This window comes from Euphorbia lathyris, chromosome 8 (genome assembly GCF_963576675.1).
Source record: "Euphorbia lathyris chromosome 8, ddEupLath1.1, whole genome shotgun sequence".
Classification (NCBI taxonomy): Eukaryota; Viridiplantae; Streptophyta; class Magnoliopsida; order Malpighiales; family Euphorbiaceae; genus Euphorbia; species Euphorbia lathyris.
Genome location: NC_088917.1, coordinates 14,197,809 through 14,223,755, shown reverse-complemented (window position 1 = coordinate 14,223,755; position 25,947 = coordinate 14,197,809). Strand labels below are relative to the sequence as shown.

Here is a 25,947-nt window from a genome sequence, read left to right as displayed (position 1 = left end):
TAGTTGATACATCATGGTTAACATATCGTAGGATGTGGTTATATATATATATATATATATATATATATAGGGTTCGGACCGAATTCTCCATTCGTTCACTAGAAGTCCTTTAGATATTAGGATTCCTTCTCCTGTTAGGAGTTTAGTCCTAGAAGAAGTTCCTTGTAATGTAGAACTCTAGCTGTATGAGGATTTCCCTGATAGGGAAACGTTTCCGTAGAAGTTTCTTAATGATCTGAATGTCCTATTTATCACACCTACTATTTAATTTGAGAGCTGTGATTATTCCATATGTATGATTCATTGCACGATATCAGATACTTAGATCGTTTATTATAATTAATTTATATATGATAAAATTAGATTTTAACATTTTTAATTAATTTTTTAAATGCAATTCATCTTTGAAAGATTACGGTCATGTTGGCAAATAACTGGTAGTTAATTACTTTTTTTATTAGTTTATTGTATAAACTTGTTTACTCAAACTTAGCTGAATGCTCAAAGTTGTTTGTGTGAAAATAGCAAATAAGAATATGATAAAGCTTTCATTTAAGATTAAAAAATAGTAATTAGGGATAAAAATATCTTTTAAAAAAGATTGAACAATAAACTAATTAAAAAACCACTTAAAACGAGTTTTTTTAAAATTAGTTTTTTGGACTTAATAAACTCTGTTAAATATATTTTTACCAAGCAACACTAGTGAATTTCACTTTTAAAATAACTCAAAGCTATAACTTTACCAAAAAGCTTTTACAAATCAATATATTTATTTATTTATTTTTGTTAAATAAAGATAGAATGTATCTTACTTGAAAACATTACCACATAACACAACCTTATCATTATTTTATTTTTCTCCATTGACTTTATAAATCCAATCAAATTTGCATGATTTCATTTATCTTTTTCTTTATATCCAAACATAGGGAAAATTTTATCCTCCTTTTTCAATTTGTGCATTTTGTGGCATTAATTGTGCATGTGCAACATAATTAGACTAATCATTTACTTTTGAATTACTTTTTTTTTTCTATTTACCATTCAATGATTGAATTTGTTATTCTTTATATCCATATGGTAAAAAACATTCAAAATTCAAAAAACAAAATTGCTATAAATTAGAAAAATAATAATAAATAATTTACTTATGGTGATTTTTTTTGAAGAAACTTATGATGATGTTATGTAATAAAAATTAGGAGTTGTTGGTCCCGTGTAATTAGTTCCAAGGGGGGGGTTAGGAACTAATGTAACTTTTTTCGTTTAATTATGCTGACTTAAAATAATTCTTTAAATTACTTTACTCAGTTTTGGTCAGCAAGGCCGAGCAAGATGTAAGACAGCTTTAGTTAGAGGCTGACTAAAACTGTTTCACTTGTGAGTTGGGAATTAACACTTAAGGCCAGCTTCCAACTCAGCACTCTGATTACTCAGTGTCAGCTTATACAATATATATCATGAGTAATTTAAGCAAGCAACACACACACATATATATATATATATATATATATATATATATATATATATATTGAGAGAAGAAGTTAGAGATTACTCAGCAGACTTATCCTGGTTCGGCCTCACCGCCTACGTCCAGTCCTAAGAATCCTTCCGGGCTTTTTCAATCCAATACTGAGCTCTTTAAAGGTAGAGCACAAACCGTTTACAAGCAATTGAGTATGCAAGAGTACCTTCCTCTATTCGTCTACTCAACTCCTACTGAGCGCTATAACCAAACACTCAGATTTTCTCTACCGCTGAGTACTAAAACCGAGTACTCAGCACCACTCTCTCAATCTTTACAATTGATACAAATTTGTTCTTTCTAGATGAAGAACACTTTAGATGAATACAAATTCAAACTAGACTTTTACACAGAAATAGGATTTGGGTGTAAGTATTTGCTTTTTCTTGTTTGTATATGCTTGTATGTATGCTTTCTCTCTTTTGTATTTCGGCAAAAGATCCAAGAGATGAACTTGTCCTTTTATAGTGAATTCTGAGTCTTCAATCATTTGAATTCGGATGTATCCGTTGGATTCAAACGGTCTTCTTGCGTCATTCACTGGTCAACATACAGTTTTTGCAGGCCAATCCCGTCGTCTAAATTTAGCAGGCGTCAGGCTTGCCAGGTTCGTCTTCTAGCGTCAGTTTCGTCTTTTAGCCAGAGGCCAGTTGACCCATGCGTCTCGAAACAGTCTCTTTGCGTAATTCCAAAGCTTCTGAATTGGCGCAGACTCATGTCGGATCTTGTCATTTTGTAAACGGATCATTCGCGCTGTCCTGACGAACACTCAGCTTGACTTTATAGACGTTGCCTTCGATCTTTTATCTTTGGCGAGACTGAGTCATGTTCTACTCAGCTTCTTCGGTCAGCTTCGTCTTCAAGCGTTTTGTTCCGAAGACGTCTTTTCTTCTATTATGCTGAGTCGTGTTCTACTCAGCTTCTGTGGCTCATGCTGACTTCGTCCTGTCTTACTTTTTATTTTCTTTTCTCATTTATGATCATACTCAACATCAAACAAACATATTAGTACAATTAAATCAAAGCACTTAAATTTAATTGTCTTAATTATGGATTAACTTAAATAATTTTGTCAAATCAAAATCATGTGGAAAGGTGTTTCAACAGGAGTATGGTAGAAAAATTTAGGAAAAAAGTTAAAAAAAACGTTGTTTGCAATATTTACAAAGACAATATAATTTGAAAGTTTGTACATAAATATCTATGGTATGTTATAACACGTTATTTTAAATTATACGTTTTGAGGTAAAGGCTATACTTACTTTTTTTTTTTACAAAGTAAGCCTTACTTTGTGTGTTTTCACCATTGAATTAATTTTATACTCCATCATTCAATGGGGAAACACACCAAGTAATGGTACTTTATCAAAAATAAAGTAACCATAGAAGGCACCTACGTTTTGATGATAGTTAATGATATTTTTGTCTTCAAGTAAAATTAATTTTATATATCGATAAAACACAATTCTCAAAATTACAGTATTTTAGTTTGTGCATATTACTCAATTGGGCTTGAAACATGTGGATATGGCTTATCCAGGAGCAGAAATACTATATTCCGAACTGAGCTTTGCCTCCTGTCTCTATCTGGAATGCAACTCAATAAGTATTGGACACTTATGAGAAGCATAAAAAAGACTCTCGAAATGTGACTAACGTATGCTAGCAATGATGGAACCTGAATTGCAAAAGCAGTTCATGGTACAACATGCATTTTAGACAACGAGCAGTCTCAAGGAGATGTTCCATGAGCTGGCACATCAAGAATTGTTCTTGACGACCAAGGCCCTAAATTCGTATAGGATGGCTTTAGGTACTTTGGTAAGTGATCATGTTCTCAAGATGAAGGGTTATATTGATACCCTTGAGAAATTAGAGTCTCCTATATTGAGGGATTTGGCTGTGGATACTATTCTTGGGTCCTTACCAGAGTCTTATTTTTATCATGAACTACAACATGTCAGTGGTGGAAAAGAATGTGGTTGAATTGCATAGGATGCTCAAAACAGCTAAATAATGCATCAGAAAGACAAACCCAGTGTTGTTGGTGCAACGACCCTTAAGACCCCAGACCAAGGGAAAGAAGAACGCTCATCTCAAGAAGGGTAAGAAGTCCTTGAAGCTAGAAGGAAAAGTTAATCGAAAAACCAATTTCCGAAACCGAAACCGCACAGAAAAATAGGTTAATCGAAATCGATAAACTAGATTACGGTTTTTCATTTATAAAACTGATGGTTAACCGAAACCGAATAATAAACCGATTATGTATTAATACATTTAAAACTAGTATAAATATACGTATAACTTTAATTATCAATATATAAATATAAATATTTATATTTAATTTTTAAGTTAAAAGTATTAAAATAATATAAAATTTATCTGTTTAGGTAATTTTTTTAATTGAATTTGAATTTCAATATTTTTAATTAATATTTAAATAATTTATATTTATTTGAAACTGAAAAATTATAGATTTAAAGTGATTTTTCTATAAAAAGCCGGTTAACTGACCGAAATATAGATTAACTGACCTAAGTAATAGGCTAATTGAAATATGGTTAATCGAATTAAATGGATTGGCTATTGATTTTTGTTAAGGGACCGGTTAACCGACCACGTGCAACCTTATAATAAATGGTGTAATGGGTCGAAGAAAAAATAAGATTTGATGTATGGAAAATAGAAAATGGAGATGACATAATGGATTGGAAATGGTCTAAATTATTTATCAAATAAAATATTGGTTTAATCATATGTACACCTTTAAACTATATAAGTTTTATCTATTGGCACGCTGAACTTTTAAAATAACCTATCACACATCCATAGTTGGCTTTAAAAACCTATCACACATTTATAGTTGGCTCATTCGGACCTGTTGCATACAAAATCGTTATCTGTCATCTTTTACAGATGAGGTGACATGTGCGTGCTATAGAAAAAAGAAAAATGTGTGAGTTCGTTCTGTATGCCATCTCATCTGTCCAAGATGACATATCAACGATTTTGTGTGTAGGAGGTCCTAATGAACCAACTATAAATATGTAATAGGTTTTTAAAATCAACTATAAGTGCGTAATAGATTTTTAAAATCAACTATATGTATGTGATATGTTATTTTAACAGTTTATGATACTAAGAGCATCTCCAACAACCTTTTAAGTTGGTTCTTAAGTTAAAATTTAAAGAAGAATGAAAAATCAGCTTCAACGGTCTCTTAGGACATCTCCAAAGACACTCTAAATATAGAATGCCCTTGAAAAATCCAGCTCCAATGGAGTTGTATAACCTTGCTGCAAAGATGCAACAAGGTTTTGTGGTACTGCATATATACAGTACCACCTTGCCTTGCTGGATCTTTGAAGCAAGGCAAGATACTATATAATTTTTTTTTCTTAAATCTGATTATTTGTTTACTAATTAATATTTTATTTTGTTTTATGTTTTTTATTTTATATTATATTTGTTTTAAATTTATATTATAGTTTTTTTTATATATTATTTGTTTAAAAAATCTAATTTTTTTTTTAAATCTGATTATTCGTGTTATTAACTTAATTTACGAAAAATTAGTTAAAAATCTGATTATTCGTGTTATTGACTTTAATAATTATCATTTAATTATTTAGTTTAAAATAAAAATATTAAATTATAAAACATGATAAAAATTAATAAATGGGTATATTTTGATTAATAATATAAAGAATATAAATGTTACGTGAAAAATGAATATATAATAATAAAATATTTAAAGAGTAGGTAAAATAGAATAGATGGTTAGAGAAGTTTTACTGTACAAACTCTATATTTAAAGATAGAGTAGAGAAAAATGAAGATAGAGTAGGGTAAATAAAGTGAATGGTTGGAGATGGTCTTAGTGGCTCCTCAAATCACAAAGAGCATCTCTATCCCCTCTATTAATAGAGAGCATCTCTTCACCTTTTAGTACATCTTAATTCATTTTTTATTAATAATTTATTATTGAAGAGTCGCTCTCATCACATTATTGGTAAATATAAAAACAATTAATAATTTTAATGATAAAATAATAAATAAGGAGTGAATATAAGGAGTATTGTTGGAGATTATATGTCTTAGTCACTCTTAAATTGCTAAGAGTCAATTATTTATATTATTTTTTAGAGAGTACACGTTTGGATGCTCCTTTTCGTGCTCCTGTTTACCTTTTCAGTTCGAAACGGAGAGTTTTAGGTGTTTGGTTAGTGAAATTCATGTTTGCCTTTTACATTTGAAAAACAGCATTAGGTGTTTGGTTAATGACCACCTGTTTGCTTTTTACACCTGAAAAGCAGCATTTTACAAAAGTAGAGAATCTCTGCTTTTGGAAAAGCAGCATTTTCCAACAACAAACAGCAAATCGTAACAGCAAACAACAACTAGCAACAGCAAGCCGTAACATCAAACAACAAACAGCAATAAAAAACAATAGGTAAAACAAACGGACCATAAGAGTCTCTTGAAGATACTCTAATAGACAAAACATGTCAAATTTAAGGTATAAATATGCATTATGTTAATACACAGGTCAACATTATCCAAAGGCTTAATACATCATTTGCTCCCTGAACTTGTCCAAAATAGTTGATTGGCCCCTGAACTTTCAAAGTGTTTCGATAGCCCCTTGAACTTGTATAAAATGTTCAGTTAGCCCTCTGAACTTGCATAAAATGTAATCAATTAATCATTCAATTGTAAAAAGTAAGTCAAATGCGGAAAATATGTTACACATGCCTTAGAATGTTATTGCATGCTTCACAAAATAGATTAAAACATGTTAAAAAAGAATTTTTTACTTATTCAACTATAAAATATTTTCTTCTCTAATATTATAATCGCATACTCCGAACTCGGTCGTTTTACTTTTTAAAGATGCGTGCAACATATCTTCCATATTAACTTATTTTTTTTACAACCGAGTGATTAATTGATTACATTTTATGCAAGTTCAGAGGGCTAACTGAATATTTTATGTAAGTTCAAGGGACTATTGAGATACTTTAAAAGTTTAGAGGGCCAATCAACCATTTTGGACAAATTCAGAACGGAAACGATGTATTAAGCCTTATCCAAATCTCTTTTTACTTTTTCCACGTACTATTACGGAGTTAATTAAGCAACTTTAACCAAGTTCACCCTCACGAGACATTCAAGAAACGAAAGTCTCTTCCGGGAGATTGAAACACAAACGCCAGAAAATCGCGTGAGGAAAGAAACAAGAATTCCTGTTAAATACGAACAACAGTGCATTGGATTGGCCGAACAAACATAAATAGACAAAATCCTCTTATTTAATGCTCTTATCGTCTTCTTTAGATTACACACTCAACAGACCCAAAAAAAAAAAAAAAAAAGAAATCACATCTTTCTCTCTTTCTCTCTCTAAATCTTCCAATTTTCCAGGCATAGATACTCTCACTACTTCCCCCCTCAAAAACCCCCCAAAAAAACCACCCCTTCTCCTTCAATTTCCTCCCCAATTTCAAAATTCCCCCATTTCCCCCATTTCGCCATTGTTGAACTCTCCTCTCCTCTCTTCCAGAGCAATGTTTGCAGCAGAAAATGGGCTCAAGGGTGATCCTAGGTTACAAGAGATCTCTAAAGCTATTCGAGTCGTTCCTCACTTTCCTAAGCCAGGTTTGGTTTGATTTGATTTTTCTAATTTTGTTTTTTTTTCTGTGGGGAATTTCGTCGAATAGGTTGTGTTTGTGTTGGAATTTGGCAGGGATAATGTTTCAGGATATAACGACTCTTTTGTTGGATCATAAGGCGTTTAAGCATACTGTTGATATTTTTGTTGATCGGTACAGAGATATGGGCATTTCGGTTGTTGCTGGTATGTTTTGCTTTCACTGTGTTTTTTTTAAGCTATTTCAGTTCTGAACAATCATTTCGGGTTGTTAACCATATAATGTAAGTAGTGTGTAACAGATTATGTTGAGCGGGCGGGTTGTCTCTGTAAATCTTGATGTCATGTTTGGAAATTTACTGCCCTAGTTTTTGAATTCCTTGCATTTTAACCCTGTCCAGGGATGGATCCGGCTGCCGGAGCTATCATGGTCAGTTTTGGCTTTTCAGACTGCGGTGGTTCGGCACCTCTGTCTCCAATAAATTTATACATTCACTCCAAAATTATTTTTGGCCTCTAGTCAATCTCTAAATAAAAAATTCTAATTTTTTCGGCTTTCTTAAATCTAAATTTCTAAATTTGTTGATTTGTAAGATCTTCCTTAAATCCAAATTTCTAATTTTTTTTGGTCTGTTAGGTTCTAAATCCGATTTTTTTTTATTAGAAACAATTTTTTTTACATGTTAAAAATCTTAAACATAATTTCGCTTAATTTTTAGAAGTTTTACATTGCTACTTAAAAATTGATTCTTTGACCACTCAGATTATAATACGTGTACATATGAAAAGAATTTGTCGATTTAGCAAATTTATTTTTACATAGCACTTGTAAAATCGGTCCCAACCGAACAATCCTATATTCGCAACTGACCTATCTGTCAGTTTTTGTCTTCTGAACAATCTTTCCCTCCGGAGATTTTGCTGTTCTTTTTTTTTATTATTTTTACTGGTAGTTTTATTATCCCTTGCTGTTTATCAATGGCAGAATTTTATTTTTTGGGATTTTTTTTTATTAGCTTTTGACCATTTATTTAGCTATTTTATGTTCTGCATATTTCGGTAGCAAGCTGAGGGATTTTTTCCTTAAATAATGCTTTCCAAGTGTAAGGCTTACTTAAAAAAATTCCCATTGTAATGCTAATTTTAACCGTGTTAGAGGGGGTGTAAAATCGCGGTATTTAAAATGCGGCTTTCAAATGCAAAGAACCCAATAATTGAATTATATAGGATTCGTGGTCAAATATTAGCATCTTGCACCACCCAGGGATGGATCTAGAGGGGGGCTTGAGCATCCACTGGTAAACGCTAAAAACTCTATGAGAATTGTGAATGGATTTTTAATTTTTTACCTAAAAACATCAAAAATATCACTTTAGCATCTATAAATCACATGAGAAAGTGAACCCTGGATCCTTCATTGGCACCACCGCTGCTAGATGTCGGAACAACTCTTGTAACTTCATTTTCAGTTGTAGTAGCATCTCACATTGAACACGGTGATTGAAGAGTTCTTTGCTTGATTGACAGGAGTTTTTAACATCCGTTTTGTACACACTCTGAAAATTCAGACAAAAACATTAGGCCTGGGTTTTTTTTACAACAGACCTTCCTTAAGGAATTTTCCTCGAAAAATGCACTATTCCGAGGAAAAATCCCAAAAAAAATATTTATCATTATTCTTGTCCTGTATTTGTTCAAGGCATTCTGATTCGGGATGTTCCTCCAATTTTCCTCAAAAAGTGCATTATTCCGAGGAAAAATCCCAATCTGAGAAAGCCGAATTCCATACTTCGAAGCACAATTTACTGTTTGTTTGAGCAAATTAGTTAGTCTTATGGTGTTTTGTGCATTTGGTGCCATGTCTTGGTAGGAGTTGAAGCAAGAGGTTTCATGTTTGGTCCATCGATTGCCTTAGCCATCGGTGCAAAGTTCGTTCCTTTAAGAAAACCGAGAAAGCTGCCAGGTATTTCGATCTAATATCCGCAATAAAATACTACTTTTTCTTCGCCTTGGATACCCGCGTGTTCAAAGTGCTTGATATGATATCTAGGCAAAGTCTTCTCCGAAACATACGTGCTGGAATACGGAACAGATTGCTTGGAGATGCACATTGGTGCCGTTGAACCAGGGGAACGTGCAATTATAATCGATGATTTGATCGCTACAGGCGGAACACTCTCAGCAGCAATAAAACTCTTAGGTAACCCTTAGTCATTTCATTATGTTCTTTGTGTTTATAATGCTATTTGTCTTGTTTTTTCTCGTACCTGATGCGTCTTGTACGCTTGTTTCTTAGAACGTATGGAAGCTGAAGTTATTGAATGCGGGTGTGTGATCGGGTTACCTGAGGTCAAGGTAAGCAGAAACACATTGTACCTCTTTTTATGCAATAATCTTAATGGAAACACGATATAACGAAAAGGGACGAATCATTTGTCCTTTTCGGTCTCTCAAAACTATCGAATTAATAAGCATTAGATTGAACAGTGCCATTCGAGTCTTAACAGGGTTGTAAGATTTCAATGTGTTAATCTCATATGCATCATAATAAGTTAAACGGGATAGATCTTTTATCCTTTTTCGGTCTCTCAGAACTATCTACTCAATAAGCATTAGCTCGAACAGTGCCATTCGAGTCTTAATAGGGTTGTTGTAAGATTACAAACTAGACCATGTTGATCTCATATGCATCATAACAAGTTACTCTCTCCGTTCCATAATATTTGTCTTTCTAGAGAATATTTTTTTGTTTCATAATGTTTGACATTTTGATTCAATCCATGTACATTAATTGATGTTTTACCAAATATACCCCTATTTAAGTTGCCTTTTTATTTTAGGAATAGATAAAAATTAATTAGTGGATGCAATTAATAAAAGGGTATCAAAGTCTTTTAGTTAAAATTACTTACACTTCTTAATTCTTGTGCCTTAACCTTAAAAAGACAAATATTATGGAACAGAGGGAGTAAACTGTTGGTAATTCTAGCGATGAAAGAAAAAGGACGGTCCTTTTTCAGTCTCTCAGAACTCAATAACCATTAGCTCGACCAGTGCCATTCGAGTCTCATATGCATCAGAATAAGTTAAACTCGTGTATTTTCGCCTGCAAAATTAGTGACTTTAGTTTACCGCCTTTCAGGGACAATGCAGGCTCAACGGAAAACCACTTTACATACTCGTGGAGCCACGCATAGAGGATTGTTAAAAGACGGTAAATATAAGTTCCGGTGCTGTAAATTTTGAATAAAAGTAATTTTTGGACTGAAATGGTAAAATTGAATGCAGATGGGGTGTGGAAGTGTGAATATGCTTGGGCTGACTTGCTGATAGAGATGAAGCTTGAGCTAAATAGTTTAATGATATGTTGATATCTTCTTTCTTTCTTTCTTTGATTTGTTTTGGAAAATTAGATTTATGTAGAAAGGTTATCTTTCACTCAAGGTTGTTGCCTTATTCATGAAAAAATAACTTCTTCCCCACCTTTTTTTTTTTACCTCCGTTTCCTAGTTTATCCGTAAAAAAACGAGTTACTGTGTAGTAATCAGGTAACTTCTTCGTTCTCCACTTATTTTGGCTTCATGTTAGAAGTGTTAAAATGGATACCGAGTCATCATAAGTGATTTACACATTCCACTTAATTGTTTATGATATAAATGCAACAAAAACGATAATAATGTAAACGGGTCGTGTGAAATGAAGAACATCTCTCTTAATCATGTTATTATATAAGGAATTAATAGCTCTTAAACCAGGTTCGGGTCTACCATAATCAACCATTTGGGTCAAGTTTAAAGCTTCTACATTTTCATTTTTTTTTGGAAATATCAAAATGGAATGTCGTTATTATGTGATCTTTATACTCTACATTATTTTATATGATTAAAAACAAAAATAACATTGAATAAGTTGTATCAAATGAATCATCTATATAAATCATGTTATATTAAAATTTTGAAACTACTCTTCCCAAAACAACAGAAAGAGCCTTTTGTTGTTTGACCCAATAAGAGTTTGGTTATTTTTTAAGATTTCACATCAAGAATAGACCTGTCCATGGGCCCGGGTACCCGCCCGCCCGCCCCAGGCCCGTGTCCCTTGGACCGGGCTTGGACAATAAAAATTGTTTATCGGCCCAGCCCGGCCCAGGTCCGCCAAAGCCCGCCTATTTTTTGGGCGGGTTTGGAATTAATAAAAATAACACAGGCCGGCCCAGCCCGGCCTGCTTATTAATATTAATTAATAAATATATATTTATATATTAAATATTTATTTTTAAGTATAATATTTATTTTTTTATAATTAACAATTATATATATATATATATTTAGGTGGGCTTATATGGGTTGGGCTCGGGATTTGATTTTTAAGCCTGAGCTCAGCCCGGCCCGAGCCCAGCCCGGTCCGAGCCCATCTAAATTAATTGTGGGCTGGGCTGGGCTTGGGCTGAGCATTTTTACTTAAAAACCCGACTGGCCCGGCCCGAGCCCGGCCCATGGACAGGTCAAGAACAATGTAATATTAATTAGACTATTTATAATACTTTTATTCTATTATGTACTTATTCTCAAATATGGCTGAATTAGCTCAAAACTAGGGATGTCCATTAACAATTTAGATTGAAAAAACCATCTTAAGATGTGTTTAGTTGCTCATTTTTATGTTTCTATTTGCTTTTTTTTTATGTTTCTATTTGCTTTTTTTTTTTTTTTTTATGTTCCTATTTGCGTTTTACACGTGAAAAGTTGCTCTTTAGCAAAACAACTTTTCTAATAGCAAACAATAAACAACAGCAATAGTAGGTAGAACAAACATACCCTTAGTTATACTAATTAAACCTTTGATCTTTATCGATTATAATTATGTAAATTAAACCGTCGGTTATAGGGATGGCAACGGGTAGGGTACCCGCGGGTAGTGCCAATCCCAAACCCTTACCCTTTTATTTTTTAATTACCCGTACCCTTCCCATTACCCTAACGGGTATATGCTTTGCATCCCATACCCTTCCCATTTAATTCACGGGTACCCGCGGGTACCCTTACCCGTTAAGAATCAATAAATAAAATTAAAAATATTACAAATTTAGCAAAGTATAAATTTAATAAATCATCGATTTAAAAATTGAACAAATTGAACCTTAATCAATAAAAATAAAATAGTTTAATGGTATCACTTAATGGTTGAAGAACGAAAGTTTAGTATTCAAATCTCGCATCTTACATCTAAAACATAATAATATTTTTTAATATATAAAAAATTTATGACGGGTAACGGGTACCGGGTACCCTGGGGGGTCTTCCCATACCCGTCCCATTACCCTAACGGGTAATGATTTTGATCCCATACCCGTCCCATACCCTTTTATACAAAGTACGGGTAGTCCCATTAGGATCGGGTAGTACCGGATACCCGCGGGTAGAGTACCCGTTGCCATCCCTAGTCGGTTACTGTAAAAGTTACCTAATTGTAAACTCGATTAAAAAAATATTTTTTATTTGTATTTAAAATTAAATTTTAAAAAAAGTAAACTTTTAATTTATTTGACGTATTTATAGATATTTATGAAATGATTCCTTCTAACCGGATTTGATGTTGTTGAATGCTTAAAATATCAAATTGAAAGACTTAGAAGCTTAATTAAATAAAGGGTTAAGGTGCAAAAATACCCCTAACGTTTTGAGCCAGGAGCAATTTTACCTCTAACGTCTAAAATGGTGCAATTTTACCCCTAACGTTACAAGCCACAGGCAATTTTACCCCTAACGTTAATAAATTGAGTCAATTTGAGAAATAATTCATCAAACTGTCTCTCGATCATGAATTTTGTTATCTACACTTCATACGTGCGCCATTTTATCAGTAACAAATCACAAACATTCGTTGGGATGTGAAAAAAAATAAAAAAATATACTGTCTTTTTGTACGGATTAGACAAAAAAAAATTCCAAAAAATCCACCGAATTTATAAATATTAATCTCAAATTCTATTATTTACTCAAAAAAATAATCTCAAATTCTATTATTAAATTATAAAAAACATGAAATCCTTTTTTTTAGAACGAATTATTATGCAATTGGTGCAGAATAATGAACAAAAATATCTATGTTTTATAATAGTGTCTGAAATTGACCCAATTTATCAACGTTAGAGGTAAAATTGCTCTTTACTTCCAACGTTAGGGCTAAAATTGCACCATTTTAGACGTTAAGGGTAAAATTGCTCCTGACAAAAAACGTTAGGATATTTTTGCACCTTAACCGTTAAATAAATAATCTGAAAAACCAAGAGCCTAAAGATGCCTATTAGGACCTTGGAAAAGTCCAACTTTTGATTTTGTATGTACTTCATGGTATGTTCATTTGGCCATTTTAATTTACCAGAAAATTTCAATCGAACTGGATGTTGGATACCAACTCAGCCCTAAAACTTGACAAATATTTGATAAATTAACCCAAACGAAATAAACTATTGAAATTTGACTTATGAATAGTTTTCAAATTTACAAATATTTGGTAAAAAGCACCCATGGTCATTGAAATTTGGTAAATTTGGTTATTTTCACGACATGGTTGTCACTAAAGTTCTGCTCTGGCCACAATAAAGTCACATTGGCTGTTTTAGTGTCCACATGGTGCCATATGATGACGTGGACAATGGTCAAAGGACATAAATGTCAGCTGGCTGCCATGCATGATTTTTATTTTGCCAAGTGGCGGACATTCTTGATGGAATTAGGGAGGGAAGTTTTTATTTTAAAAAAAATTAATTCATTACCACGTGGCAAACGTGTCCGCCATATGGCAAAAAACTCCGTGTGGCAACCAGCTGCCATTGAGCTCCTTTGACCATCGTCAAAGTTCATCCCGGCCGCCACAAGGACACTAAAACAGTCATTGTGACTTTACCATGCAAAAACTAAGTTTAATAGCCATGTCGTGAAGATGACCAAATTTCAGTCAATATGGATGCTTTTTACCCAGCATTCACTAATCATATGGCAGGAGAAAGATTTCCCAAAATTTACATGAAAAAGGCTACAAATCGGATTTGGTCTAAATCTAAATGAACTAAGGGTCAAAAAATGACAAACGAGATCAATTTAGCCCAAATCCAATTTTAGGTATCAACTCGGCTCTAAACAATCGCATTCGCTAAAATCCCATTGCAAAATTTGCATGAAAAAGGCTACAAAGCCACCAAGGTTCAACATTTATAATAACACTTTGTATATTCATATTCATATTCAACTATTTCTACTCTACTCTATCTTTAGAATACAACACCAAAAAAAAGTCAGTTTTGGTTTGTGATGATTTTGTGTATATGTGGAACCACAAAAATTACAACTGCTGGTTTGGTGAGACCTACCTTTAAATGCAGGGTTGAACCATAACCAGTCATGATGATGATGATGATTCTGTTATTTTTCTTAGAAAAAAGATACAAATATTTTTCTACTACTCATTTTCTTTTGTTGCCATCTCATCATTATTCCTAGTTTTGTTGCCTGTACGTAGAGCAGAACGAATAACAGAATTTACCCGTGTCCTTAGTTTAGCATTATCGTTGAATATGTTTCCTAGCAACTTCCTTAGTTCTTCGTCTGTTGTCCTCGTATCATCATCATCAGAAGCAGCAACATGGTCGTCGTCGTCTTCAAATAAAACTCGAGCCTAATTGAAAACCGGAATGTGCTTTTGTGAGGTATAGGTAAGACAGAAACTGAACCTATTGTTAGGTTATCGCATTCAATATCCAGTTTTGAAAAGGGTAAAATAAATCCATGGCCCCTATAAATTATGGTCAGATATACAATTTACCCTCATCGACTTCTTTGTAACGGATTTTGTTGATTTGGACTTTAATTTCACAATATTGTAAAATTCAAGGATTTTTATGTTAAGAAGTGAAGCTTAGGGGGCCATAATGCTAGTAACACTATAGTTCAAGGGCCATGAACATAATTTACCCATTTTGAAAATGTAAAACTTCAATATTCCTAATGTAATTAGAAGATATCAAATGAACCACATCTAGTTTTCCTTCTAACGGTGTGTGGTGAGATTTAAAAAATGCAAACATTCAATAGGATTCATTATATTAATGATAAGCAGAGATAAATCATGAAAAAATACCTCCGCAAGAAGACACCCGATCTGATCATCAGATGTTGACAACAAATCCAATGCGTCTACTAGAGAGAAATCCATGATAAATTTATCATCATCCTCAACAGACAAATTAAGGGTGCACTCTCTAAGACGGTTGCATAGGGTATTGCAATCATGTAGCAGTTTCTTCCGAGCATTTTTCTCACGCGCATTCATTTGCCGTTCCTCCTGAAGAAGTTTCTGAAGAAAAGAAAGATATCACAGAATTATCAAATATTCAACAGTTCAATACTTAGTCAAATCTGTACAAAACAAGACAAAGGAAGTTCCAAAAACTTGAATGAATAAATAACAAAAGATTTCAGCAACTGACGCTGTTAGTACTAGCTATAAACAAAGAATAAAATAGCATGTTTTTTCTATTAAATTCCCTTAGCTACGCAAGGTTCATGCGAAGTAAACTAGCATTATTTTAAAATGGGATAAGGTACAAATTTATTTAACCAATGGTTATTAGGACAGAACATATTTAGACTACACATATAAAACAGTGCAATGTTAGCACTAATGTTATATAGATGGAGCAATTTCAGACTACATTATCCAATATAAGTCAATTTCCCATTAACCATGTCTGCGCAACCTAAAGTATAAATTTAGCCCTATGGTTATTAGGGGAGATCAGATTTAGACTTCACGTATAAAACCGTGCAATATTAGCACTAACTTTGGTTACATGTGGATGCTAGTGGGGCTCAGGGAGCGGAGACACGCAACCAAATTAACATGAAATTGAGTTCTATTAGATCTTTCGTCAATGGAGTCTGAAATTACTCTATCTACAAAACCTTAGTGCTAACATTACATGGATTTATACATGGAGTTTAAATATGTTCTCCCAATAATCATAGGGCTACTTTTGTACTTTATCCCTTTTGAAAACCTCTTGACATTTAATATGTGAAAAGCACCACCATAAAATACCTCAATTTCAGATTTCTCTTTCAGAGATTGACCAAGTTTCTCCTTCAGTTCTGCATCAGAACGTTTGAGAGATTTGAACTCTTTAGCAAGAAATTTAATATCTGCTTTCGACTTTGCTTCTAGCTCCTCGTACTGCTTTGATAAATGCTCAAGCTGTTTTCTTGCATCATCAAGCTCTTGCTGCGTATATCTTTCCAGATCATTGGATTCCCTTTTTAATCCTGTACCTGAATTTTCAACCTGTGGCAGTCACATGTATAATAATTCAAATCCTTGCGATAGAGAGAGCTGGCTTTTCTGGCAAAGAAATCTAAAGTGCACAATTTGAAATATTACTCGCGATAAACATAACAAAATGATATCTAAGGCAGAATTGTGGTCGACGCCTCCTAACCTCTTTAGACTTCAACTTCAACTCCATTTCTAATGATTTCCTCCTTAGATCCTCCATATCCCACTGCATTTGTGTTAGCCTTTCCCTTTCAATCAAAACAGCTTGCTGCAAGTTTTCTTTATTTTTCTGTTTACTGATATCAAGTTCTGCTTCCAAATCCTTAACCTGCGGTATAATTGGTTAATGGCAAGCGTTCTTTCATAAGATCTACAAATAAATATTGATGTAGCAGGATAATAAGACAATATATAGGACATGGCAACCTTTCAATTTATGATGTCGAAAAGGGGATTAGAGACCTTTTCGACCCCTGACCTATCCGTGGACCAATCAATTTTTCAATTTCTCACATTTGGCTCCTGACCTATTGCAGTGTGATCCAATGTCACCCATTTTAGAAGGAGCAACCACATGGTGTCTGAATTGGTTGAAATCAGGATATTTTAACCAACTGAGCTTCTAGCATCGGCCACAGATAATAAGACAATATATAGGACATGGCAAACTTTCAATTTATGATGTCTAAAAAAGGGGATTAGAGACCTTTTCGACACCTGACCTATCCGTGGACCTATCAATTTTTCAATTTTTCACATTTGGCACCTGACCTATAGCAATGTGATCCAACGTCACCCAATTTAGAAGGAGCAACCACATGGTGTCTAAATTGGTTGAAATCATGATATTTTAACCAACTGAGCTTCTAGCATTGGCCGTCTAACCTTGGATTAAAGACCTATTTGGCCCCTAACCTATCCACTAAATACCCCTTTACCCCAATGCCAAAAGCTCAATTGGCCGAAAATATCACAATTTGAACCAATTTAGACGGTGTCTGTTTTTTCCGTCTGAATTGGGCGACACTGGATCACATTGCAATAGGTCAGGGGCCTGTCACAATTATAGATAGGGATTATCTAGGTATTATTAGGTGGTTAATTGTTTTTACATTAAGTGGTATTTAGCCTTAATAGATGTTATTTAGGAATGTTTACAGCTGTGGCTGTTATTAGGCCTATTTAGAGTGAATTGCTATATTTCCTATTCTTATTTAGGATAGGTTATATTTCCTATTATTATTTAAGGTAGGTTAGAATTAATATGGTGATTTAAGGTAAGTTAGAATAATTAGGGCCATGAATTTAGGAAGACTAGTATACTTTCCTTTTCCCATTTTTCCTATTTAAGAGAATTGTACTGTACCAATTCATTATGCAAATTGATTAATGAAATCTTTATTTCTTTCTTCTAAACTCTCTCTCTTTTCTCTGTTTATCTCAATCTCTCTCTAACCTTCTCTCTTCTTTCTCTCTTCTTCTCTTCTCCTAAGATCTTTTCTGCCCTAATCTTAGTGTCAGAAATCCTAATCCTGACAGGGCCTAGTGTGAAAATTGATAGGTCAGGGGGTAAAAGGGCATTTCGTGGATAGGTCAAGGCCAAAAAGGTCTTTAATCCGTCTAAAAGGACATTATGGTCATGTGTACATATAAAAGCCACAAAACTGTGATGTATAATGTAAGCAAAAGGCTGCATATCACTCTATAAAAGCACACAATCAATTAATAGAAGTAACTCAAAGGATGAATCTGGATAGCAGGTTCAATTTTACCTTTGTTGTAAGGTAATCTTTCACCGCCATTTCTTGATTTAGTCTTGCAATAAGGTCCTCCATATCTGTTTTCGCTGAGCCTAATCTCCGTTGCATGGTCAGTAGAACTCTGCTAATTCTTTGACGTTGATCTGATGGAAGAACTATGTGTGAATCTCCTGCCACACTTGAAATCTCAGCACCTCCAGGAAGGTCAAGAGACCCATCACCAGATGAATTTGGCATGCCAAAATTTGATACTTCACTGCCTCTAAGAGAACTTCCATCACTTCCAACACTTTCACTAGACAACTTGCGAGTATGACCAAAAACCTTCCCAGGCTCTGGCTCAGAGAAAAGTTCCAGTCCGTTGCTAGAAAGGGATGAGGCTTTAGAAACGTTTCCATTGTATGTATCCTTCCCAATGAAATTATTGCCATGTCTGGCATATGATTTGTGCCTTGGGAAACCTTCAAGCTGCTCTAAAATAGTCTGTCCCATAATCAGTCCCTCATCAATGTTGGACATGCCATACTTCACAAGCTTTTCTATTGGATTTGTCAAATCTTCATCCAGTGTTAGGTCCTCCACTCCAATTTCAAAATGAGTGTCCCTTCCTAACCTTGGTGATCCAAGCTCAGAAGTTTCGTAAGCAGTGTCACTACCATATTCTGAGGTAACTGATGAACCAGCAACAGCGAGAGAAGAAGTTGAATGTGGAGGTATCTGAAGAGAAGAAGGTGTGCCATCAAGGGCAGGTCTTGCCTCATTTGACTGCTGATTTTCATCCTGGAATGCTGAAAAATATATCAAGTGCCACAAAGAAATTATATTAGTCATCTTTAATTCAGAAAAAAAAAAATTGAAATCAGGTATACGTTCAGTTTCATTTGAGTATAAACAAGAGGCAAAGATATTTCAAGATGAACTAGATGCAATGCAATAACACGTACAAGACCTCGCAGAAGCTTCTAGTTCAAGAAAAGATGCCACTATCATGCTTCTTGATATATCGATATCTGATAACAGCTTTGCCATCCACTCCTCCAAAGAGCACCTTCTCTGCGACAACTCTTTTATATCAGTCACTCTTATATGAATAGAAACAAAGATGTCGATTTGAATTTCCAGATATATAAATCAAATTACGCAGATGCATGCATGCTTGTCTAATCTCCCAAAATTAGCATTAAAACTGAAGCTCACCAAAGACCAGATTTAAACCTGTGTTACCTTTGAAATTAGCACGTGCAAAATGAGCTAGAACTAAAACGTAAAATAGTAGAATTATTTTTCTTACAACCCTACGCAGAAGCCACCTGCAAGTCTATAAGAGGAAAACACAAAGACAGCTGAAAAGTAAATTCCATACCTCTTCTAAAAGTGTCCTGCTTTTTATACGCAGTAGTCCTTTTGGTGGAGCAGATGGAAGATTTTTCTTTGGAAATGATTTTTTAAGCTGCAGAGGTAGCAATAGAGCACATAAGAAAAGCAAGACACCTTCAACATCCTTAAGATGTTAACTTCTTAAAACAACAGACAGCAAAACTAGTTCTCACATCGGTAAATAACTTCAGAAAGTGATTAAATCTTCGCAACACGACTCTGGTAGTTGTAACCCCTTCTGGTGATTGTAGACCAACCTGAACCCTGTAAAACTGTTCCTTAAGAAAATTAATGTTGAACATGTTTGACACCAGTAGATTCATAAATAACTTTGAGCACTCAAGGGTATAGACAGACAAAATAATAAGGTTCAATTTTAACCCTGAAATGTTCCTTTCAAGATGAAAACAAGCAACTTAATGTGACACTGAATAGAAAAGGAAGCAGAAGGGAACTTGAAGTCAGATTCTATTGTTAGAATGTGATCAGGGTGTAGAGCATTTTATTGGAAGGAAAGATAACCCCATTTCATAACCTAATTGAGGAGAACGATAATGACAATAATAATAATAGTAGTAGTAAATGCATAAATTAATTACTAACGCAACCACAGACAACTACGAAATCAAGCATACTTTGACTAAGTGTGATTCCTGTGCCACTGGGATGAGAAGTGAAAAAAATAAATAACATGATAAGTTTGGCATATTTTGGAAATTCGTCTGATAAGTTCTATAACTGAAATGGACCACAGTTATAGAACGCCCATCTGTTTGTGCAAACTTATAGACACTTTTTCCCTTTTACAATGGAATTATTGTTAGCACACAGTCCTTTATATCTTGCATACAAATCCAATATTTTGATCAAACTCAAATTTGTAGAGATGGTATAATTACAACATCTAACCCTCGGCACAGATAAACACTGGACAGTCATTCAATTTGAGTACCACAACAGGATCTGAGTCTCTTTTTGGGAGAACAACCCAGGAAGGTATGATGACACAATAACTCCATCCTGATCTTGGGTCATGCGGCCAAGCAGTGTCCCGCCCATTCTGCACAGGAAAATTTCATTCTTTTATGCACTGAAATATGCTTTTAACAGTAGATATATGATAGTGACAACAAGGTTTTGGCAAAGTTATGCAGAAATTTTACAAAAAATGATTTGAAGTACAGAGTTTAAATATCTAAAACTGCAGATGAGATCAAAATCATCATCAATCAACACAACCTTGAGACCTTTTAACGTCATTCTGACAATTCTAGTTAGGATTGAGCATTAAACCTAATTTGGTTACACTGAAACAAAGTTATTCCCATTAAAATTTCAAAATCTCAGCACTAACATCAGAAGAAGGAAACTACAGGAAAATAGTGAGTAAACTTAAACACTAGATGACTGGGAGACTGAATTGTCGGCACTACTATTGATGATGCAAAGGCCAAGTATATGTTTTCAATTGCATTTACTATGTTCTTTTCCTTTTTTCCATTTTCTCTGGAGTACATGTATATTCGGAAAGAAACATGAGATTTCAAATGACGAATAAATCTAAAAGGCAGATGTAAATTCATTAATGTATTCCAATAATTGGTGTGGTCTTGTAGCATAATCTAGAAATAACCTTTTAGGATTTATTTCCATATAAGAAACATTGCACGATTATAGCAAATTACTTTATCAGATCAGTATTCATAAGCCATTTTCGGTTATTCGTTCTAATTCTTGAAATGCCAAAAACTTTATAAGCCAAAATCAACCAGTAAATACGAATCAAATCACTATAAATGAGACTGATGGCAACGCAAGTAGCATTTATTTGGTCAATCCTATAGTTGTGAAGAGCTATAATTCTAAATGGAAGTTACAAAATCGAAAGCTGAGATAATTAAGTAGCGCGGTAAGAATTTCAAGATTGAATTGGATCGAAATTTACCCATTTCCGAGGTGGAGGACTCCAATCCATTCCCAAAGGCAGCGGCGAAGACCCATCGTGTCTGTGCTTGGGTGGACTCCGTCTCTGCATCATTCTCTATGTCCCGTGCCTTCAGTTACTCTCTTTAATTCTTCTAGAAATTGAGAGTGATCATAGGATCACTCTCTACGACTTGGCAATTATTTATCTCTCTATATATCTTTGCTTTCAATTCTCACCATAGAAATCGAATATCAAGCATCCGATGAAAAATTCAGTCCCAAGAACTGAAACCGCAACTGAGAACTAGGGTTTGACGATCGGATCGGAGCAAACCGACAAATGAACCGTTAAAAATCAATTGTATCGGCGTCGCATTGAGAAAAACGGAGGAGGAGGAGGTAAACGATGGTGGATTGAGCTTCGAATGCAATTGCAAATGCCTCAGCTGTTTCGATTCGATTCGATTCTGCGGTTGCTTGGAGAAGAAAAGGGAAAGAGATCAGCTTCTTCACCTTTTTTTCTTAATTATTTTTTGAAATTAATTTGATTGGGGTGAATAAAACAGAAAGGCTGTTCTTGGTTTCACCTAATTGTCTTCTCTGAGCTTCCCGGCGAGCAATCTTATGTTTTGGGCCCGATTCTTGGGCCTTGGCCCTTCCAGAAGCCCACATATATGATTTAATTCTTAACGGTAGGACTGCACAAAACTAATTGAAAAACCCAAGAATCTATTCTGGAACTGAACCGAACTGAAAAATAGATTAACTAAAATCGATGGACTAGATTACGATTTTTCATTTAAAAAACCGATGGTTAAACAAAAATGAAAAATAAACCGATTATCTATTAATATATATATAAAATTAGTATAAATATATGTAGAACTGTAATTATCACTATATAAATAATTTTTAAAAATATTAAAATAATATAAAATTTATTTGTTTAGGTGATTTTGTTAATTGAATTTGAATTATGATATTTTTATTTAATATTTAAATAATTATATATTTATTTTAAAGTGAATAATTATAGATTTAAAGTGGTTTTTTTCCTATGAAAAGTCCGTTATGGTTAACTGATCGAAGTAATAGGCTAACCAAATTAAATAGACTGGTTAATGTTTTAGTTAATGGAACGATTAGCCGACCATGTGCACTGCTACTTAACATGGATAAGGAAATGTTCCTAACTCCTAAAAAAACACTTTTACCTCTAAAATGTGCATTTTACCTTTAATATTGAAAATTGGGTCAATTTTAGAAATCATTAACGAATTTTATCTTCATTGGACATATGCGTTATATTATTGCTTACAATAATAGATCATAGACATATATATGCACGTGAAAAGAAATTAAAAATATAATCTATTCTATGTATTGTATATTTTGAACATAAAAATAATATCAAAATATTTCATCGAGTTTAAAGATATTTCATCTCCAAATCTATTATGAAATTATAAAAACACATTTAAAAAAAAGTAACTGATAGAGAACACCAAAACCAAGTATCCGTAATTTTTTCAATGATGGTTGAAATCGATCAAATTTATTAACGTTTGGTTTAAATTGCATCATTTTGAACGTTAGGGGTATAGTGTTTTTGGTTGGCAATGTTAGAGGTATTTTTGTATTATACCCCTTCTTAATATTACATAAGTAAAAACAAAAAAAATGGTTAATTTTAAGAAGAAAAAAACTTGTGGTTTCATATTTTCACCAAAATTGTAAAAAACGCTAAGTACTAATCAGACGGACAATGCTCTTAGAGAATAATCGGATTTGTTTTTGTATTTTTTTAAAATTTTAATAAATTAAAATATGAATTATACTATGTAAAACTAATAATAATAGAAAATAATAAAGATAGAAATATATATTTTAATATTTGTTACATTAATGTCATTAAAAAAATAAACATATACGCACAAAATAATATTTTTTTTGTAATCGGAAGAGGGTGCAACCCAAACAAAACAAGGAAAGGAAAACTAATTAATAACCCATCCTATGTGAGTACCGGCCAAGCCGATCCTCACAAAAAATAGCCTGGAGGCCTATAGGAGGCACATCACACTCGTGATGACCCAACGAAATTCACCATTTAGTCAGCAGCCTGATTACCTTCACGTAATGTATGAATCAGCCTCAACTCCCAATCTCGCCTCTTGTATTCCTGACATCTCGTCAACAGCCAAGCTAATCGGTGGTGCCTACCAGTCTCCCAATGTATCATTGCAAGAACAGTCTGTGAATTAAACTCCACTTGGATTTGCTTGGGCAATAAATCTAAGCAACTTTAACTCTTCAACATTTTTCTTTTAAGGTCATTTAGGTGTTGTTTGGTTAGGAGGGAGAAAGCTCCGAAAATGGTGATTTTGAAAAATAAAAAACATGGTTCCATGGTAAATGTGGTTCTAAACAACTTTAATTTTTGAACGTTTTCATTTTGAGATCGTCAACGGTCATTTTGAGCCATTAATTGAAGTTTAGTGACCATAATGTTATAAAGTTTAAAGTTGAGTTTACAGGTTACGTTTTGAAATTTAATGGCCATATCGTGAAAATGAGTAACGTTCAGTGGTCATGGGTATAATTTACCCATGATTTTTACAACTATATATTTAATATATTAGATATTTCGCGCGGGTCAGCCTCTGCCCTATTTAATTTGTTATAAATAGGAGGAACTTGAAAGATCTCTAAAGATACGTTATTTTTCTTTTTTCATGTAAAAATTAGAAGACACGACTCTCTATTTTTCGATTTTCAGGTTTCATTCTTAACTGTTTCTATGTAACTCGAAATAACATGCTTAAAATTCTATAAAAGATAGTTATATCGCGAAACATTTTACATAGTTTATCCATTCATGTTTAATATGATTATGTAATTCGATTCATATTTATAATATATATTGAACATGCTTAATTGTATTATTAATCATATCATATAATTCATCAAATAATATAAATTAATTAAGTTTATATATTGCTCTTTTGGGTTTTTTATTATTTCATTTTGGTGCTTTCTTGGGAAAAAGGTTGTAGGTTATTGTGGAGTTTGACTCACAATGCATGGAAAATGTATTATTGAACAATATACCAAGCAATGTATATCCTCATCTCTCTTAAAATTTTAGTAGGATGCATATAAATCCGGTTTTTTTATGAAAATTGGGACAATGAGAGGCAAGGCCGAAGACATCCCCACTAGGTCGGCACCCCCTCAACCTTGACCCGCAAAACCCAAAAGAATAAATAAATGAAAAAATTGTGTTCCATACAGAGGGAGGAATTAACGAAACTTGAATCTAAAGTGAGCTAAATTACATAAATCATCGAAAACGAAAGCGATGCAAAAATTAGGACATGAGTTCCACCATCGCGTGGTGTTCTCCGAGACGCAAGAACGGGCAAGCGCATCCGCGGTTCTGTTCCCCTCTCGAAAGACGTGTGACAATTACCTGTATGTCTGAACATTGAGCCAAACAACGTCTCCATTGTTGTCGTAGTCGCCAAGGGACGCTAGCAGAACGGGCTCGAAGCATATTAACAGCATACAGGGAGTATGATTCGACCCATAGGGAAGTCCATCCTTTCTCCCATGCAACATCGATAGCAAACATAATCGCTTGTAACTCAGCGGCTTGAGCAGTTGCCGAATGGATAGGAATTGCGAAGCATCCCCTAACGAAACTTGATGGAGTCCTGAATATACCAGCCGCACCAGGAGTCCGACTTTTCCCAGATGCATGTGTCCGCGGCCTCGTATGATCTCGGAACAGCTTTAATTAATTGTTGCAGATAATCAGACGCAAAGTCCAGATTGAACCATGTATCCCATTCAAATGTTCCTCAATATTTCTGTAATTCTTCCGTTTATTTTTTAGAATTTCAATAATAAAATTTGGATTACAGTTATTTCTCTACGGTTCTGAATTTTTAAAAAATATTGGTATTCCATTCAATTCATGATTTATTTTAGTTGTGATTTTTTTTATGGGGTTTTAATTTTGTTTATACTGTATTTTTTCTTTAATAAAATTATATACTTTTATATAAAAAAATGAAAACTATATATATATATATTAGGTGAGGACACTTCCTTATGGTGAGAACACTCAAAACTACGTCGTTTTAAGTATAAAATTTAACAAAAAACACTGCTACTGGTGAAGTGGTTCGAACCTTGGCCTCCTCATTTACACTCCACACTGCTTACCACTGAGACAATTGTTTTTTTTATGTATTATGTCGCGCGCTGCTTAATATATCATTTCCCTTGTAGCTTCTATTGTTTAATATTTGACGCATGCACTTATTAATATCGATTAAATATGTATAATAATGAATTATTAATAGAAAAAA

At 33.7% G+C, this 25,947-nt stretch overlaps 2 protein-coding genes across 7 annotated transcripts; one reads left to right on the top strand and one right to left on the bottom strand.

The window, feature by feature from the left end:
* Positions 1–6,848: 6,848 nt before the first annotated feature.
* LOC136201951 (adenine phosphoribosyltransferase 5) lies at positions 6,849–10,745 on the top strand. Its single transcript, XM_065992347.1, has 7 exons — positions 6,849–7,186; positions 7,275–7,385; positions 9,049–9,141; positions 9,229–9,378; positions 9,475–9,533; positions 10,321–10,392; positions 10,467–10,745. The coding sequence occupies exons 1-6, from the start codon at positions 7,096–7,098 to the stop codon at positions 10,384–10,386; spliced, it is 570 nt and encodes a 189-aa protein (XP_065848419.1). The 5' UTR covers positions 6,849–7,095; the 3' UTR covers positions 10,387–10,392; positions 10,467–10,745.
* Positions 10,746–14,358: 3,613 nt separating this feature from the next.
* LOC136201949 (PX domain-containing protein EREL1) lies at positions 14,359–22,127 on the bottom strand. 6 transcript variants are annotated; one of them, XM_065992340.1, is made up of 10 exons: positions 21,591–22,127; positions 20,598–20,705; positions 19,819–19,917; positions 19,632–19,718; positions 19,213–19,321; positions 18,281–19,056; positions 16,672–16,836; positions 16,278–16,517; positions 15,318–15,533; positions 14,359–14,855 (listed from the first exon to the last, which is right to left on the bottom strand). In XM_065992340.1, the coding sequence occupies exons 1-10, from the start codon at positions 21,681–21,683 to the stop codon at positions 14,640–14,642; spliced, it is 2,109 nt and encodes a 702-aa protein (XP_065848412.1). In that variant the 5' UTR covers positions 21,684–22,127; the 3' UTR covers positions 14,359–14,639. The 6 variants fall into 6 exon arrangements, with proteins under 6 accessions (XP_065848412.1, XP_065848413.1, XP_065848416.1 ...); XM_065992341.1 differs by having other exon boundaries at positions 20,555–20,705; positions 21,591–21,631; XM_065992344.1 differs by lacking the exon at positions 21,591–22,127 and having other exon boundaries at positions 19,213–19,316; positions 20,545–20,672.
* Between the last annotated feature and the right edge of the window lie 3,820 nt (positions 22,128–25,947).

Coding starts and splice junctions, on each gene's coding strand:
- LOC136201949 (XM_065992340.1), bottom strand. CDS start 21,683: ATGATGCAGAGACGGAGTCCACCCAAGCACAGACACGATGGGTCTTCG. Junction 16,837..18,280: donor AAGATTACCTTACAACAAAG/GTAAAATTGAAC, acceptor ATTATACCGCAG/GTTAAGGATTTGGAAGCAGA. Junction 15,534..16,277: donor AAGAGAAATCTGAAATTGAG/GTATTTTATGGT, acceptor TCTTTTCTTCAG/AAACTTCTTCAGGAGGAACG.
- LOC136201951 (XM_065992347.1), top strand. CDS start 7,096: ATGTTTGCAGCAGAAAATGGGCTCAAGGGTGATCCTAGGTTACAAGAG. Junction 7,187..7,274: donor TCCTCACTTTCCTAAGCCAG/GTTTGGTTTGAT, acceptor GGAATTTGGCAG/GGATAATGTTTCAGGATATA. Junction 9,142..9,228: donor AAAACCGAGAAAGCTGCCAG/GTATTTCGATCT, acceptor TATGATATCTAG/GCAAAGTCTTCTCCGAAACA.